Raw genomic sequence first — 18,728 nt, 5'->3', positions numbered from 1 at the left:
ACTTTGTAAAAATATGAAAAACCATGGAACTGTACAATTTAAATTGGTAAACTGTATGCATGTAATATTATACCTCAATACAGCGGAATTAGAAAATCACCAGGGAAGGTTTTGAAAAGGGGGAAAAAAAAAATCAATGCTCAGGCCTTACCCAGACCAATTACACAGCTGCCCATCTGTGAGTCCAACCTGTGGCCAGGGCCGAGAACTGCTGTCCTGTCCACCCTCCTCATTTTGCATATGGGCCCACCATGGGGAGTGAGGTGAGCAGGTCATACAGCCGGTAACTGGCTGAGCCTGGGACACAGTCCAGGACTCCCACCTCTCTGCTCACTGCCCCAAGTGCTGCCCATCTGCTGCACCTTCCCATCTGTCCCAGCTTCTATTTCAGGCAGCCAAATGCACTCATCAGGAAAATCCAAGTCCTTCTCAGAACCCACCGGCTGAGACATCCTGGCGTATGCACCTTGTCTTCCCATCCACACAGTGAGCTCTGTAGGAAGAGATACTGTCACATCACACGCTTCTGTGTCCTCCACTGGTAGAAAAATGCAGAGCGCATAGCAGGTGCTCAACTAATAGTGGTCAGGGTGCGAACAGAATTAAATCTCAGTGCACTGGATAAACACTGAAGAGCCTGGCATTGTGTCATGAGACTTTGTCTTGGTCCTTAAGGAGCTCACAGCTGCTTTGATAAGAGTAAACAGGAGAGGAGCCAAAGAGGAAGACCTCCAGGGTCGTGATGTGTGAAGCAGGTGATGTCCCGAAGGATAAGAGTGGGCTGGTTGTCCCAGGCAGAGAGTACCCCAAGTGCTGAAGCTTGGATCTGACTGCACATTCATTGGTGAGGGGACTTTCCAGGGCCTAACATGGGCAGAATGAGCTTCCTACTGTTGTCACTTCATTTTTGACACTGGGATTGAGTTCCTTGAGAAAACACGTGTCACTTATGAAGTTCTGACTCTCCTCCTGATATGAAGAACCAATTGTTTCAACATCCCCAAAGGATTAGCTCATCCTTGCCCCATGAACTTGACCTGCCATCTTCACTGTGCTGGTCACTTTTCTAAAGGCTCCTTTCCCTGTTCTCCCCCTGACTTACTCTGTTTCCCAGGACCTGCACCTCCCCGGCTCCCTCCCCTGGCTTCGGCAGGACTGGCTAAGGGAGCACCGCGGGGTATGGAGTGTGGAAAAGGACCTAAGTCAGGGTCATCCTCTGTGATGTCTGTAGGTCCTCTAGTGGCTCCGAAGCCCACTAGACAGGATTCTTGTGGCTGTGACCTCTGGGTGCTGGAACACTGGCACCTCCCTTTGTCCCTCTAGCCTAGGAAGGATAAGCAAGCTCTGGTTGTTGCTCATTTCTGGGTTGCTTTACTGCCCAACTCAGCATCTTATTTCGTTCAACCCTTATATAACCAATTCCCTGTGTTCAATTCCCTCTGTAAGAAATGCCTAGCGTAGTTTCAGTTTTCCTGATTGCCCATGACAGATATGCAATATAAATCAGATACTATTCCTGGAATTCTTCACTCTCTCAATGATCTATGTATCGGCTGCTAAACCAGTATCAGCTTATCTTAATTACCTTTAATGCACATTTTATATGCAACAGCACAAATCCTTTTTCCTTCTGCTTTTTCTCCTCTTGGTTACCATTATGTATTCAGTCCTTCTGATTACTTTAGAATATAATTTACTACCAAAAAGAATCCTACTAGAGTTCTGACTTGAAGAATGAAATACTATGGATTAATTAGAAAGAACTGCTTATAAGGAACATGATGTTTTTTTCTCCATCTCATATCTTTTTAAATGTCCTTCAGTTATCTGGGCTCAGTGGTGCACACCTATAATCCCAGCAGACTGGGAGGCTGAGGCAGGGAATGGCCAGTTCAAAGCCAGCCTCAGCAACTTAGTGAGGCCCTGAGCAACTTAGTGTGAGACCCTATCTCAAAGTAAAAAATAGAAAAGGGCTGGGGATGTGGTTCAGTGGTTAAGCACCCCTGGGTTCAATCCCTGGTGAAAAAAAAAAAAAAAAAGTCCTTCGGTCAGAATGTTTAAGCTTTTCATTAAGGTATGGTACAAATCTAATTAGCTTCTTTGCCTGGTGTTTTTCAGCTTTGACAATTGAAAATGAAATATCATTAACTGATACATTTCCCTTAATTTTGTGATTACATTTACAAGGCTATTGACTTTAGGATATTCGTGTTTCTGGCTACTTTGTTGGATTCTCTTATTAGAAGGAATTCATTTGGATTTCAGGAAGATAGTCACACATAAATTTTATTCTTTCTTCCCATTAATTATTCCTTGTTTTCTTAGCTTATTGCATGGATAAAGCCTCCAGAATAATATAAAAAATCATCTGTCCTCTATGTCTTCATTAGGAGTTTGCAGACTCTTTGAAGTGGAATGTGGCTCCTGACAAACTCCATTACTCAGGGTAGATGGTCCTTTTCTGCGCTATCTTGCTAGGCCCTACTTCCTTTTCTAAGTGCTTAAAAAAGACTCTACCTTCCCTCACAATCACCATTAAGCTTATCGGTCCAGTTTTTGGAGTTCATCGCACGGCCTGTCTGCTCTGCTGGCATTTCCCTGGGACCATGTGTCTTTCCAAAGGACACAGAATGCTGACTCAGCAACAAGTGCGCCATTTCTCAGTATCGAGCAGGCACTCTTCTGAGCCTACAGACTTGAACTAACTATAAAAGAGTAAAATATCTCCTGACTCCCTTATCTGAGACCTCAGTTCCCTTCTTTTCATTCCCTTAGCCTTCTGCAGTTAGTATAGTCCTTATTGAAAAGAAGAAGAAAAAAAACCCCAGAAGTTGAGTAGTTCTATCCATGTCTTGTTAATTTTCTATGCCATCCTCCAAAAAATGGCTCTTACATTTTCACTTTTTTGCTCCAAAGTGTGCATCTATACAACTTTAAAGTTGTTTTTTTTTTTCTCTTAAGTCCTGTGCATTCTGCCCCTACCTTTTTGTGGTACTGGGAATTGAACCCAGGGGTGCTCTATCACTGAGCTACATCCCCAGCCCTTTATATGTGTGTGTGTGTGTGTGTGTGTGTGTGTGTGTGTGTGTGTGTTAATTTTGAGACAGGGTCTTGCTAAATTTCTGAGGCTGGCCTCAAATTTGTGGTCTTCCTACCTTGGCTTCCCCAGTGGCTGGGATAACAGGCATGTATCACTGTGCCTGGCTTATGCCCTTTTTAAAAATTATCTTTATTTTATTTTTATGTGGCGCTGAGAATTGAACCTAGTGCCTCACGCATGCCAGGCAAGCACGCTACCACTTGAGCCACATCCCCAGCCCCTGCCCTTGTTTTTTATATGTTCCACCTTCCCACTCTTTCAAATACTGTTTCAAATTGTGGGTTTGTCTAAAAGGCCCTCAAAGCCTTTCTTTTTGAGATCATTGGTGCTCTACTCTCAGCCCATGTGAAAAATCCTACTTTTTTAGGTCTTTTTCTTGACACTTTGAAATCTGGTTTTTCTCAAGGTTAGAAAACAGGCAGGATTAAACCCTGACTTCTACTCATGTTACATGAATGATTCCAAGACATCAGGGTCATCTCCTTCCAGGGATCTTGCCACGCAGGCTTTTCTCACCTCGTCTTCCTTGCTGACCAGAAAGAACAGCAATCCTTGCTGTGCTTCTTCCACCTCCTAACAACCAAGCTGTCAGCCAAGCAGGCCAAGAAACCAGCAAATGCCCCTGCCTCTAGCAGAACGCCAATGTCCGGTAGCTGAGACGTCTCCCACAGGTACTCTGCAGCCTGACGTCTCTCTCGGGTGAGCACCAAGAACATCCTCCATCCAGGGTGCCCCGCCTCAGGTCCTGATGGCCCACTGTGCATGGATCATGTGCTGCCTGTCCTCGGAGTTACTCTGTCACCAAGTCCTTCCCGTGTTTCCACTCCACAGCAGGGTCCTGGAGGTAGAATCAGCATCTACGCGCAGTCCACTCAGCAGCACCCAGATGGCACACTCCAAGCAGATTCCAAAGAGGCCTGACTGGGACAAACTGGCTCCCTTGTTCACATGAAGCCAAATGGGGGCCATTTCACATGCTTCATTAGAACTACAGCATGAGGGAGTGGCTGATAGAGATCTCACAGAGCTTCCCACAGGGCAGGCCCTAGAAGGGCAAGCCATACATTCTCCCCATCCCTGGAGTCAGTGGCAAGGATCTGGGGAGCTGGGGCCTCAGTCTTCTTGCCTGCTCCCCGCAAAGTGCTATCCAAATAGATCACCTTCTATTTGTGCCAAGTACCAGAAAAATTTGGGAAGCACCACTGGTCCCTATTCAGCTCGTTCACCTGGACTGTTGCTCTCCAACTGAGCGTCTCTTAGCAGAATCTACTGAAGCACCATTATAACAGATGGTGTCAGCCAGAATAATACCTTCTGACCAAACACCAGCGCATTAATCATCCTCTTTAAATACTCACAGAGGGGAAAAAACGAAAAGCTAACATTTTCAAGTGCTCAGCACTGTGCCATTAATCTCCAACAACCATCTGAAGAAAGGACAACCATCCTTATTTTATAGATAAGGAAACAGGCACAGAAAGACTAAGTAACTTTCCCAACGTTACAAGGCTAGTAAATGGCAGAGCTGGGATTCGAACCTAGGAAACTGGACCCTAGAGCCCTGAGCTCTCTTAGGTGCCAAGTGATACGGCTTTGCCATGGGGGATGGAAGAAGTCTAATGATGACACGGGACTGATAGCTGGCACTTAGCTTTGGCCTTAGGGCTGTTTGGCTGTGACCTTGGATAACTCGGTTCATTTATCTGGGTTCCAGACCCTGCACTTTGGGACATTTATATGCTAGGCAAGACAGCATGAGATAATAAAATCATTTGGTCCCTGCCATGTGTGACTGAAAGAAGACTGATGGTGCATCTATTCGTCCAGGTTTCCAAGATACCTGTCACTTACTTCAATTTTAATTTAGTAGAAACTAAATAGACCAACCTATCGTTGTGAGTTCTCACTGAATTCAATGCAAGCCTACTCTTAGGCAGTAAGCAGAATGTATATTTGAAAAGCCGTACTTTTTCCATAATGCGTTTAAGAAGAAAACTGTATCAACATTTTAGAAATGCGACATATTACAAATGTTAGGCTAGGGATGATTTCTTACAGTAACTAAGTAGTTTTGTTTTAAAAAAGCCTAGAAGGAAAGATGACTACCTTATTTTATCTTGTCTAAAAAAGGTCAAAATTGCATTACAAAATTATATTTGTACTTAGCATTCATAAGGACCTGGGTTTGATTCTCAGCACCAAGAAAAAAAGAAAAGAAAGAAAGAAATTATATTTTAGACCTCTTTATTCAGACTGCCAGTTGGCAGAAGAAAACTTTCTTAAAATTGTTTTTTTTTTTTTTTCTTTTTTTGTACTGGGGATTTAACCCAAGGACATTTTACTACTGAGCCACATCCCCAGCCTTTTTTTTTTTTTTTTTTGAGACAGGGTCTCACTAAGTTGTTTAGGGCCTTGCTAAGGTGCTGAGGCTGGTCTTAAACTTGTGATCCTCCTGTTTCAGCTTCCCAAATTGCTGGATTACAGGCATGCATCACTTGACCCAGCTCCAAATTATAATTTTTTCCAATAAATTTTCCAAGTGCCCAACTTTTAGAGTTAATGCTATTGTCAGTATAGGTGACATGTGACTCCACCCTAGATAGGGAATCATTTTGATTTATTTAATAGTTCCTTGAAACCTGAAGCCAAAGGTGGCATTTTTTTTTTTTTTAAATACCAGTACTTGGCACAGTGTGGAAGCATAGCAAATATCTGTTCAATGAGTTAGTTTTAGTGCATTAAATTTTAATTTTCCTTACATAATTACCAAGTAGCTATTCATAAAAATTTCACTTTGATCATGAATTCCCTAGTTGTTCCTAACTACATTAATTAGTCTCTGCAAACTGTAGAGTACAACGTTCCACGTCTTAGGGAAGAGAGCTTTTATGATTCCATGGTACTTGGATCCCTGTCCTGTGTGAGCCAGAGTAGGGCATGCGTCTTCACCTTTGGGTCTGGAATTTTCCTTGGGCGTAACTGCTATCAAACGATTCCAGTGAACGGCTACGAGCAGGTCAGCAGGTCTTGAACATTTTCTGCCAGAAATCCATTTTGCTTTGATGTTTTATCCTTGCTGAGTTTTACATTGGCTTTCTCAGGTCCGTGTCATGAGTATGTGCACACGTGTGTGCCCCTGGGTGCCAAGAAGCTAAGAGAGGGCTCTGTAGGATTTCATGGTGAGACCTTAGATGTTAGCAATTTCAGCTCAATTGCAGGATCTGAGTCCAGAGAATTCCTATTTCATAAGTTCATTTTTGCTTTAGGGGCTCATGACTAAGAATTTTATTCAATCTTTTTCTTGCCTTACAAAAGGAAAAAATGGACACAAATAGAGTTGTTTTCCTTTACAGTATTCACTTCTAATAAGTCTAATGGTGCTAGTCCCTTCTTGGTTTCTCATGGATTTTTTGGTTTGCTTCTCAATTCTGTGGCTCACTGCCCTGTTGCCCTGCCCCTTCTTTAAATGAAAATTCATTTCTCTTTTCTTCGGGAGGAAAACAACAAGAACAGACTTGCCCTTAACTGCTTCTTGAAGTGCATCCCCAAATGGCATTATACGGGAGCCCTCAAGGAATAGTAAGACAAAATACTCACTGTCATGAAAACCACCTGTTTACAGCATGAAGCTACTCTGAGCAGCCATTTCCCACCCCACTGTGCCCTGGGCTATGGGAGACTCAGTCATGAGATGGGAGGGGGACTTTCCACTCCCTACACACCACCCAAGTCTCCCAATGAATGAAATTACAACATTATTTATTCTAGAATAAGTGCAGGTTAGATGAATAAAAGGCATAATCTGGTAACGGTAGGTTTTAGACATTCTAATTACACAAGAGACCAGTGGGAGGCGGAGCCAGAGCTAAAAACTGGGTACACACGTTTCTGAGGTGACACAGATGAGGATTAATCTATTTTGGTGTTCATTAGTGCTTAAAAATCTCAGATGATTCTCTCTCTGTTCTTCATTTCTTGTAGGCTTTCCAGAAGCATCTATCATAAACATCCTTAGTTTGCCTCTGAGGCGAGACACTGGGCCCAATTTGAAGGACTTGTTGGCTTAGTGGCCTTTAACATAGGCACAATGTCCATTATTCAGCCAGGGAAGGAGGCCGAGGCTGGGTGGGTGGTTAGCATAGCAACACCTTCTGCTTCTGAGGTCTCAGCTGCAGACAGTGGATGTTTAAATCTCCACCATTCAGCAGGGGATGATTAGGAAGGTTTCTTCGGGTTTCTTATAATATATGCCTGCGGGGATGTTCCTCTAATTATTTTAGCCCTTTTTCGTGGATTGCCTAGATGATAAGGGTCTTGGAATTTAAATTCTGTAGGTTTTCTTTCACTAATATCATGGGCGCGTCTTGGGGTGCAGCTGCGGTTTTAGATGGAATATATTAGAAATTTAATTGTAGCTAAAAGTAAACCTGACCCTTCTTGGTCAAATATAGGGAGGAAATTCACAATGTCTGAGTGGGTATTTAAGTAGCTCAGGTGGAATGTTCTTAACGAACTCCCAAACAGGAAAGGAAACATAGATATTAGAAATCAATTCCTTTGCCTCTGCTGTTTCTATGTTGCCTATATCCCTAGTAAGCTCTCCAGGGTGGAACCACACCGATTGTTATCTGAACTTCTGCAGATCTGCTTTTCAAACTGTGTGGTACAGATCAACTCCTCCTGGCCTCCCCTTTCTTTACTATTGTAAGTGCTGAAATAACACAGTTAATTGACTTCAGCCTTCAATGGCCTGATCTTCTCTCCCACATCCTCCTGCCCCCAATTTCCATACCAGGGATTGAACCCAGGGGCGCTTAACTACTGAGCCACATCCCCAGGATCTCACTAAATTGCTTAGGGCCTCACTAAGTAGTCCAGGCTGGCCTTGAACTCACGATCTTCCTGCCTCAGCCTCCCAAGTGGTTGGGATTACAGGTGTGAGCCACCTCTGGACAGCAGCCTGGATCTTGCAAAAACTTGGGTTCCAGACAGTTCAACAGAAAACAACAAACATCATTCACAATGATGAAAAGGTGTGCCGTCTTGCTCATTGAGAAATGTAATAAAAAATGGAAATTCTGGCTTTTACCCATCAGATTGTCAAAAAATTTTAAAGTTAGAAAAGGCTATCAGCTCGCCCCCTGTGTGGTCACAGAGGTACTGTCAGGATAGTGGGTGTATATCAGGTATGGACAGGTGGTATCTTTGGGAGGAGATTTCATTAGGCAATGTCCAAATCAGATATGCATATACCTTTTGGCCCAGAGTTTCTATTTCTAGGAAATTCATTCTATAGATTCAAGTGCAAAAACAGAATGCATGAGAAGGGTAGATGACTGTCATTTTGGGGAGTTGACATAGGGTACATGTCCATCAATCTCAACTGGTTAAATAAATACAGGTGCTTGTTTATTTTCAGGCTAGCATGAGACTGACAAGAAGATAGGCTACCAGTGTTTGCCTCTGGGGAGAACTGGGGAACTGAGGAATAAAATGGGAAGGAGAAGTAACTTAAGTATTTTTGCTTGAATTTTTACCACTGTATTACCTATTTTTAAAAAAGCAAAAAAGCACAATGGTTCTCTTTATTGCTTTCTATTCAGTCTCCTAAGAGGTCAAAGTTTCCTCTGCTTTGTCTGAGATGAAATCCTAAATTAGATAAATTGGGAGCCGAGCAGACACTCTATTTCAATTCTCCAAACTTTTGAGTCCCAGTTGTTCAAGCAGAACGGATTCTCAGCAGTCTAACCAATTCCTCACCCTATGTCAGTTCTGCCATTTACAGATGGGAAAGCATTGTCCACATTGTGCCCAGACACTTATTTCCTAGGATTCTCAGACAGAAATATCATTTCTATTTCCCTTTTTATTCCGTCTCAAAAGATCCCCACGGTGTTTCTGCTCTTAGCTTGTCAGTTTCAAAGAGATGTGTCTCTCTGCACTGTGCTAACCATCTTCCACGTGCCCTTTCCTTCGGAACCACACACCATCATTGCTAAACTTAGACTACACATCTCTGCCCAGCAGCCCGTGAGATAGACCGTTTCTTGAGCTAGACTTTGACTCTCCTTGGCCTGTTTCTGTCCACAGAGGCTGCTCAAGTTTTACATCTCAAAACCCACTAAAAATTGCGACCAGCTAGCATCAAACCCAACATGCCAAGCACCTTACAGACATCACTCATTTAATTATCTCAAGAGCAAGGCATTGTTATGTTCTCTTTGGGGGTGAGAAAAATGAGACAGATAGGAAAAACTGGCCAAAGGTCACATGGATGATAAGTGGCAAAGCTGGGATTCAAACTGTGTGACATTTCAAAGCGCCTTCATTTTATCTAGGCAGAGCACTGAGGGGGCTCTTGCCCCCAACAAAACCCGAACGCCCCACTGTGGACTCTAGTTCTTCTGTCATCTGGTTTGCAACATCCCACCATCTTGATTCTGCAAATTCCTGTATCCCCACCAGGAGGCCACTCTTGGCACAGATTCTTAGGCAGGCGGGTGCAGATGCTCCATCCTTATCCAGTGGCTGGAATTCACTAGTGTCCTGCCTCTGGAGTGAGAGGGACGATGACACGGGTATGGTTTGACGAACTTGGGGGGAAGATTGATGGTGAACATGAGCGAACTTATGTTGAGAAGATTTAGCTACTACTTATGAAGTACCCACCCACTTACATTTTAACATTGTGCCAACTAAAAAAGAAAAAAAAATCAAAATTTTGCCTTTAATGGAAATTAGAACTGAACCATTAAACTGAGGACCAACATAACTAGGTAAGAAACTGCATTTTTCCAGAGTAAGATTCTGTCTCTGCCCACCTGGGTTCCTCTGGGGTGACCATTAGAATGCAGGTTCTCAGATCTTGCCCCCAAACTCTTGGCCCAGCACTGGACATTTTAAATATACTGTCCATGTCATTGTTGGTCTCCCTAGTTTAAGGGAGAAGTGGGCCAATCTGCAGTATTGATTTCTTTAGCAGAGACCCTGCTGCATGTCAACTTCCTGTTTGCCTTTTAGGTACCCCTGGGGCTTCTTAAAATGTGCCATTTTTCCTGCGTGAAGGGACTTCTAACAATAGTTTGCTTTTTCGGTCTCTCTGCCCTCGTCTGCCTTGCCTTCACATTTGCCCATGGCCTCCTGCTGTGAGACTGTGGAAGCAAATTATTCTAGGCCAATTTAGGGTATTTACCTGGAACATTTGGAAGACCTGGTCAGTCAGGGAATTGACTTTGAGCTTAGTTTGAGAAATATTGACCCAAAGGGATCAATAGGGCTGCCCAGGGAGTTCTTTGAGGAGCTCAGATTTTAAAGGGCTGGTTAAGAACTGCAAAGTCAAGGGCAACAAAAAGGCTCTGTCATTAGCTGTATTCAGAGCCAGACCCAGAAGGCTGGAGTCACTGCCCTGGAAGGACAGTGCCAGAAAGACAAAAGGAACTGTCCTACTATGCTCCTTCCATCTTCAGTGTTGAGGGGGACCATTTTTAGTGGAAACACAAGACCAAGCAATAAAACAAGTAAGAGGGCTTTGAAGGTCAAGGTAATTATCACGGCATGCTTTCAAGACTTCAGACCCTTGTGAATTACATGAATCCAACAGCACTGTCAACCCACCGCCACGTGTTCCAAGGGATCACAGAAATGAGAACAGATGATGGACCAGTTATGAATGCAAATTGCACAAAAGTAAAGTGTTCATTCCATCAGTTGTAGGATACTGAGCTTGATTTTGCTGGCAGGTTAATCGCTCCAGAAGAAATTATTATATCATGGATTCTCAGGAACAAGTGGATCATCTCAAATAAGGAGGGGTTCACCAAGAACAAATAATACCCAATCTCTGCTCCTTTGAAAACAGGACTGTTAGTGAAGGAATATTTGCACAGATGGTTATCAGACTAAAGCGTGGTGAGGTGGGGAGGGCTGCTACACCAGTAGGGGGTGGGTGGGGGGGTAGACAGGTTAGACGATCACTGCTGATGGACAAAGTCCCTAGCCACCGGGGCGTGCATGGTGCGGGAAGGTGTGGACAGTTGCTAGACCACTGATGATGGTGATGTGGTGGAAGTGGACAGGGTTACCAGGTTGCTGGTGTAGAGGGGTGGCTCTCTAGTTAGTGACCAGACTTCAGCATAGTGAACTGCTCGCTATAATCCAGTAAACTTGCTGAGGTGTCGATCCACAGGGTCACAACCGTGGAATGACTGGTGGTGAGGACTTAAAGCCTAGATAAGAACAGACTTCGGAGTTGGAATTCTGACTCCCCACTTACCAGATGCGTGACATATCATATACATGTTGCTGAGCTAAATCACAGGTCTGAGTTTTCCTACCAGGGACAACAGGACACCACCCACCTCACAGAGTGGTCAGAAAAATCAAGTGAAGTGATACAGAGTACAAAGCACACTGCCTATGGCTTTAAACGCTGTGTATCACTGTGGATTGGTGTCAGCCTGATGGGTTTCCAATGTCAGGTGGCTGGTCTGCCCTCTACCACGCTCAACACTGTACCAAGGCTCTGAATGAGAACACAGTTGACACATTGACTAATATTCAGACGATGAACTGGAATCCAGAAATAACATGGTGGTCCACGTCCTACTCAACATGTGATGCCACCAGGATGGGCGAGGTTGTTCAGAGAGTTTCCGACTGGCTCAGAGGTGACGTATCACTGCCTGTTATCTGGTTAGACATTTCCTTCAGAATGAATGTACAAGAATCCATTCGCTGAGCAGACATTCATTGAACACCTACTATCTGTCAGGCACTGGGAACAAAAGCAGCTAAGATTCAAAGCTTGTACTTCAGGCGTGGACACGGGTGGCAGATGAACAACAGGCTGCTCTAACACAAAGCTGTGAGTACGAAGTTGCTGTAGCTGGGGGTGGAAGGGGGAGGTGGAGTGGAACATAGAACACAGAAATTAACCTCATTTTCAGAGATGGGGGCTGTCAAGAGAGTCTCTGGAGTAGATGACACCTGAGCAGAGATTTAAAAGATGAGCAGCAGTTGGGGGAAAAGAGGGGAGTGACAGATCTCTAGGTAGAAGGAACAACATTTGCAAAGGCAAAGATGTAACAGCAGGGGGTGGTGTAAGCCAGGAACCGGAAGCAGCTTGGTATTGTAGGGTTTTAAGAAGGCTGAGAGGAGGAGGGAGGCATGCTAGAGCAACAGGATAGACACAGAGAGCGGAGGAACTTAGAGAGCTTTGGTCTTTATCGTATGGATAATGAAGAACTTGGGCAGATGTCCAGCCTTAGAATGGCACAATCAGGTGGTGTTTTAGAAAGATCCTTCTAGAGATTGTTATCAGGAGAATGAGCTCGACAGGAAGATCAGCAACAGCACCTGTCAGCAAGAGGAATGATGCTTCTGCAAGATCAGTGCTGGGAAAGGAGAGAGACAAAATACTCAGGAGGCACAGCTGAGCAAACCTGTGGGCCTCCTGGACATGGGTGGCAATAGGGAGAAGAGTTGTAGAAGATGTACAGATTCTAACGATGAGAGAACTCAGATAAAAGAAAAGTTGTGAGGTTTGGGAAGATGGTGAAAGATGAAATGTTTGATTTTTGACATGTGGAGTTCAAAGTATACACAGGATTTCCAAGTTGAAATCAGTCTGAGGCACACACGGGCGTCGTCTTGAGTTAGGATAGTTTCAGAGTCAACAGCACTCTAAATTTAACACAGAACAAGAAGATTCCAGTAGACCATGGTGAGAAAAGCAGTAGGCAGAGGAAAGACCCTGGGAAAATACCAATATTTGATAGGGTAACAGAAGGAAAGGCTGCTAAGAAGAACAAAGAGGCCAAATGCAATAGAGAAAGGTCACCTAAGCTATAAAAAGTGTATACTTCATTGAACAATTAGGAAGTCACAGGTATGCATATTGATTAGACTTCTTGGTTGCAGACAACTGAGTCCATTCAAGTTACTTTAAGCAGAAAGATATTTATTAGAGGGTATTAGACAGCATACACAGTCTCCAGGAGGCCACAGACACAGGTCTGTATGTCTTCCAGTCAGAAAGAACAAAGTTGCCAAGACAAACCCCCACCCTCACCATAGGATTGTCAGTAGGAAGACCCACTGCCACCACTTCTGCTCAGCACCAGTGACCAGGTTCTATGACCTTCACCCGAGTTGCCCTGAAATGCCTCGGCCACTGTGTCTGCAAGAAGAGACGAGCCACTCTTGCCAAGAGCAGTCTTGTCCTAGGATGATCTTGCTCCGTGCCACCTAACTGAATGCTCACCTTCAGAATGCCAAAAGCCAACTGTCCCGTCACTGAGATCATCCACCAATGAGAATTTGGGGCAGAAGCAAGAATCGATAAAATGAAGATGGACTCAAAAAAAGGAAAAAAAAAAAAAAAAAGAAAAAGGAAGAAAAATCTTTATTCTTTGGAAACACATTTGGAAAAATGTTATTAGTAAGATGAAAAGATTCAGAACACATTTATTTGGGCGCAACACATACACTGAGGATCAAAACATCTGCTAAAATGGAATACACCTGTAAACAAATACCCCAGGGAGAGTTTATAGGTGATCTACCTACTGGGCATGGTATGCAGCCGAGTCCCCTCCTCCTGAATTGACTGTGGTCACCAAAAGAGATCAGATGTTAGCATTAAAATCTCTCAAAGGATGTCAATATATGTTGAAGGGCTTAAAAATGGGGGCCAAATTACAATTGCATATTTAAAAGTGGCACCATAACCACCTGATTACACTAATGAAAAACTATCTCAGGCCTATCCATTAAAACATGCTTGACTCATGAATTGAAATGGGGAAAATAAATATTTTGGTTCAAGTGTCACCCTAAAAGACAACACATGGTTTTCTGGTTGGTTCTACAGAAAGACCGGGGCCAGGCCTGCCTTCCCTGTGCTACAAAATGCTTTGGCACAACCTCCGTAAAATCTCCCATGTTTTCATGGGAGCCTCAAGTGCATCTCAATCCGCAGGTTCCATTTCAAAGGAGTGAAGTCTAGAGTAAAATCCAACCCCCGAATCCTGACAGTGTGTATTCACAACGATGTCTTCTGAAGATCATGCAAGAGAGCAGCACCGATGATTAAGACATTAGAAATCATTTTACACTTGAGCAGCAAATGCTATCAAAATGGATGCTATGCCATTTGTGATTAGTGCTAAGGCTGAAATTCAAAGTGGCTGAACTGCTTTAAGATCTGAAATTCAGAAAGTCTCCCTGTGTTTACAGAACATCTAAATAAGTTATATACTCTGTTGCATTTCTGAGGCAACAGAAGCAGGTAGTTTAGTTTGAAGGTATGTCGTCAACCTCCAAGAAATTATATTTTCATAAATCAAAGAATTTGAGAGTCAGAAAAGATCTTGGAGATCACTTAGTCCAACTCATTTTTAGATGGGGGAATGGGGCCAAACAAGGGGAACCAGCTCAGACAAGGTCACTCAGTGGAGCAGGCTGGACGCTAGCAGTCTCTGTTCCCACCCCAGTGTAGGCTGAGCTATGTTCCCCCTCTTTTTTGATTTAATTGGTCCCATTAATTAAATAACAAAGAATATCAGGTAAGCAGTGAGAGGATAAACGTAGACTTTAGCTCCGATTTTAAAATCAGAATATAAAATGTTTCCTGAGCCTTCAGCTCCCTTCATTTTGTCGAGAACGCCGTCAACAGTAAATCACGGCCAGCTATCGTGGCTCTCTATCTTCAAATATTTACACAGACACTGAAAAACGGCTCTCAGAACCGTTCCAGAGAGACACTTGTAGGAACGCATGCACGTGACACCAAGACCCTTCTCATGGGATGCAGTGCCAGCACGGTGGGGCCCGGAGTGAGACGCTTCAGTCTCAGAGAGCAGTCATGAGTTTGTCGCGACACATCACACTGTGCGTCCCTCCTACGTTCCTCGGGTTCTGGGCGTGGACAGAACGGCTGTCCTCTCCGCTGGCCGGTGCTTTCCAGAGCCACCTGTCATCCTGAAAGGGTGGCCTGTTTTGTTTGCAGAGTGAACGGTTAGTGGGAGAATGGGAGAGAATTCAGAGATGAGAGTGAGACAACACAGGTACAAAGGAAATGGGCAGGGGACCAGCGGACGTGATGGCGGGCACACGGAAATGAATGGACTGGCTACTCAGTAATTTAAAAACTCCAGATGCGGATCATCTATCAACTTCCAAGGTAAGAGTTCTGTTTATGGCCCAGTCACCTCTTCTCAAAGGGTGTCACACGGTCAGGTCAGCCTGGGAAGCCAGGTGAAGTGGGAAGGCTCCTTTACCACAAGGAAGGGCTTCTACCATGCTATTGTGCAGGGTGATCTGTGATCACCCACGGTGGCATTTGCCAAAGGTGCTGGACTAAAAAACTCTCTTTTCATGGGAAGGCTGATAATACACAAAATGCTGGAACCCATCCCAGAGATTCCCATGCAGGAGGCCTGGGGAGGGGCTGAGAGCTGGCATTCCCAACAGGCCCCCAGGGGATGCTAAGGCTGACCTTCAGCAGGGCCACCTGCAAGGGACTGTTGAATCCCTTGTAAAAAGTGGGACTAAGGAAACGACTACAATAAAACAGACAATACTATGTATAAAGTTCATAAAAGTAGTGTTAATAAAATAACTTTTTAAAAAAATCAATCTTCTGTTTCTCCTGTCTGGAAAATAAACTACCATTGAAATACAGAAAGAGTAAGAATGATCACTTCACGAATCTAACTTGCTACAAAAGCTTATATGAATATCAATCAAGGTAATTATAATTTTAAAAAATTGCACTGTTGTCATTACAAGATCCACCACAGGCTTTTATTTGCCTTGGTCTAAGCAAATTGATTTCCACCACTTGATTTTCTCAAGGAGCAAGGCTTACAACTCTCTTTAAGCAAACTCAATTCACAAACTTTGTTCCTGATCGGCTTGACACATAAACACTAATTAAGACTGATCTAAAATGCAATCTTAGAGGCATATCTATTTTCACAAAACTGGCCTTAAAAAACACTCTGGGGCCTAACTATAAACACAGTAGAGCAGTGCCAATTCTGCAGGGGGAGGCCCAGGCAGGGCCCAGGCGGGGTAGGGCAGGGGTTGGTAAGTAACAGCCATCAGGTCAAATCCCACTGTTTCTGCAAACAAGTTTGACTGGGGACACAGCCATGTCCTCTTATTTATGTTTTGTCTATGGCTGTTTTCAGGCAACAATGTCAGAGTTGAGTCAATGGGAGTGACAATGACCACAGTCAACAATATTGACTATCCTTTACAGAAAATGTTTACTGACCCTTGGGTTTGGGCGGGGGTGGGGGGGGGAATTCATTGCCAGCAAAGCAAACCCTGTCCCCATCCAATTAAAAAAAAAAATAAAAAACAATCTCCACAATGACAATCCCCACGTTTTAATTACATTATAAGTAAACAAATTGTTAGAACAGGAAAATGTTACTTTTTCCTGTTCTGAGCTATGTTCCCCCTCAAATCCAAATTATCTGAGGTTCGAGTGATTTAAAAAAAAGAAAAAATTCCCTTTTATTTCACAGAAACTTGTGGCTGGCTTCTACTGCTTTGCAAGTGATTCATCCCTGCCTTGGCAATGTAACCCTCGGGAACCGCTTCTGCGGCAGACTTCCAATTCTAACTAAGTAGAGTGGGAGCTTTTCAAGAGAAAGGAGAACTCTCCAAAGCGCAGCTCAGGGAGTGTCAACACTTACCTGACATTTGGAGAGTGAGGGTGCCACCGGGGCTGGCTGGGGTGGACGTTCGGATGGTACTGAGGCTAGAAACAAAATACCACACTTGATTACCCGCTGCCCTTTGGATTTCAATGGTCTCCATTCACTTTCTCTTTCGTGGCAACCAGCTCAGGGGCGGAGGGGGCTGTGACAGAAAGGCTGTGACTGAACCCTGGCGGAGCGGCGGACCTCTCCCAGGGTGATGGGGTTTCTTCCACTGACAAAGGCTGGGGCTGGTAGCCTAAGCCTGGTTCTCAAAGTGCCATCTACAGAGGTGGACTCCTGGGAAGGGGCTGGGAGGCCACTCCAGAAGCACAGAACCTCTGCCTGGAGGGGGTGGTCCTCTGGTACCCAGGACGGGCACTATTCCTCTCTGCCAAGGGGACCGGTAACAGAAAGAAGGTGAGAGCAGGGGACAATTTCCCTCTGCATGGAAAGTTTTTGTTGCTGCTGCAAATGATGATGATGTGTGTGACGGTGACATCTGCACACACTCAAGGGCTGGACAGGGATGCGAAGTGAGACAGCAGAGCTGTGGGTGAATTTCTTTCTTCCTGGTATAAATGCTAAAAATAATTTTCTAAAATGTACTCTAAAACAAACAAAAAATCCACAGCACTTATTATCTTGATAAAACTGGACGAAGGTAGACAGGAAAGGAGGCTGGGCGAGATGGCTAAAGGGAAAGAAGAAGGGCGGGAAGTCATCCATTGCAAGAGGAGGAAGACAGACCCAAAACAGTGATCAGGGTGAACCCAGATGGGCCTGGCTGGGTTGCAGGCAGCCTATCCACATCTGGCCTGTAGAGGGCAGCAGTCCTAGACACAGTCTGACACTGGGGGTTTCTCAAGGCTAAACTTGCTATGGGGCAAATTAAGCCCTCCTGACATTAAAGTCACTAAAATCTTGGCACCATTAATCTTTTAATTATTTCTTCCCTTCCTCTTCCTTCTCCTGCTGCTTCGGTTAATAAGCAGCAGCCTGCTCTGTTACAGAAAATTCTCAGCAATTCCGTTCATCCAATTTTCATGGACCTGAGATGCCCTCCCAGCCTATTCTGTATTCCAGTAGCCTTTCTTTCTGCCTTCAAACATGCCTGTCAGCAAGCTGAGTCTGCAGCCCCCAACGGACAAGCTGCAGGGAAAAAGAATCTGGAGAAAATAGCTCAGCAGCAGAGTTGGAGAGATGACCAGGGCTCTAGGATCTCCCTGCTGCCATCTCTTCATGTCTCTTCCTTTTAGGAGATTCAGACACCCATAGGGTTTGGATGATTTGCCCAAAGCCAAACTGTTCTAGGTGCTGTGGTCTCAGCCATGCCCCAAATGAGGTTCCACACCCTGGATCTTCAACAAAAAAGAACAACTAACCCACAATTGGATCCCCTACTCTCTTCTCTGCCTTCAAACACACCAAATCAGATTCATCAGAAAGAGGTGGGAACCTGATCCACAGACCTGGAAAAAGGAGATTCCAGAACCTTCCTCAGTCTCCTCTGGTAATCTGTTTTATGTTAAGCCAGATGGTCCTCTCAACTGAGACAGTCATGCCCCCCTGGGGACAACAGAAATGCATGTATGTGTTTCTGCTTGTCATGACGACTCAGGAAAGGGCAGCTAAACATCCTGCAACTTCAGGGACGGTCCCAAACAAGGAAGAGCCGTCCCTCCTCAAATGCCACTAGTGTCCTCCCGGAGAACACAGCCATCCCTCCTTTGCAGTTGGCTGACCTTGCTGTGCTGGGAATCAGATAAATGCTGTCACGCCATCCTCCCGAGAACTCCGTGCAGCATTCTGAGGCCACCAAGCCAGTCCTCCTCAGGATGTTCTCTTCCCGGGCAATTTACTCCCAAACCTTGATAGAGCAACACGGGCCCTCTAAGGCTGGCACAGGACCAGTGGTT

General features: G+C 44.5%; 1 protein-coding gene across 5 annotated transcripts in view; it reads right to left on the bottom strand.

The window, feature by feature from the left end:
* Window positions 1-18,728, bottom strand: part of Epb41l4b (erythrocyte membrane protein band 4.1 like 4B) — a 131,049-nt gene that overhangs the window by 42,405 nt on the left and 69,916 nt on the right. For 3 of the 5 annotated variants that reach the window (XM_076843203.2, XM_076843201.2, XM_076843202.2), the window contains exon 15: window positions 16,807-16,871. In XM_076843203.2, the coding sequence (XP_076699318.2) occupies window positions 16,807-16,871 (65 nt within the window). Of the gene's footprint in view, window positions 1-14,925; window positions 15,120-16,806; window positions 16,872-18,728 lie in introns of those variants that run through there. The other 2 variants (XM_076843204.2, XM_076843205.2) reach the window with 2 other exon arrangements.

Source organism: Callospermophilus lateralis, chromosome 2, assembly GCF_048772815.1.
Source record: "Callospermophilus lateralis isolate mCalLat2 chromosome 2, mCalLat2.hap1, whole genome shotgun sequence".
In the NCBI taxonomy this organism is placed as follows: domain Eukaryota; kingdom Metazoa; phylum Chordata; class Mammalia; order Rodentia; family Sciuridae; genus Callospermophilus; species Callospermophilus lateralis.
Note: the sequence above shows the minus strand (reverse complement) of the source record. Positions and strands in the feature narration are given on the sequence as shown.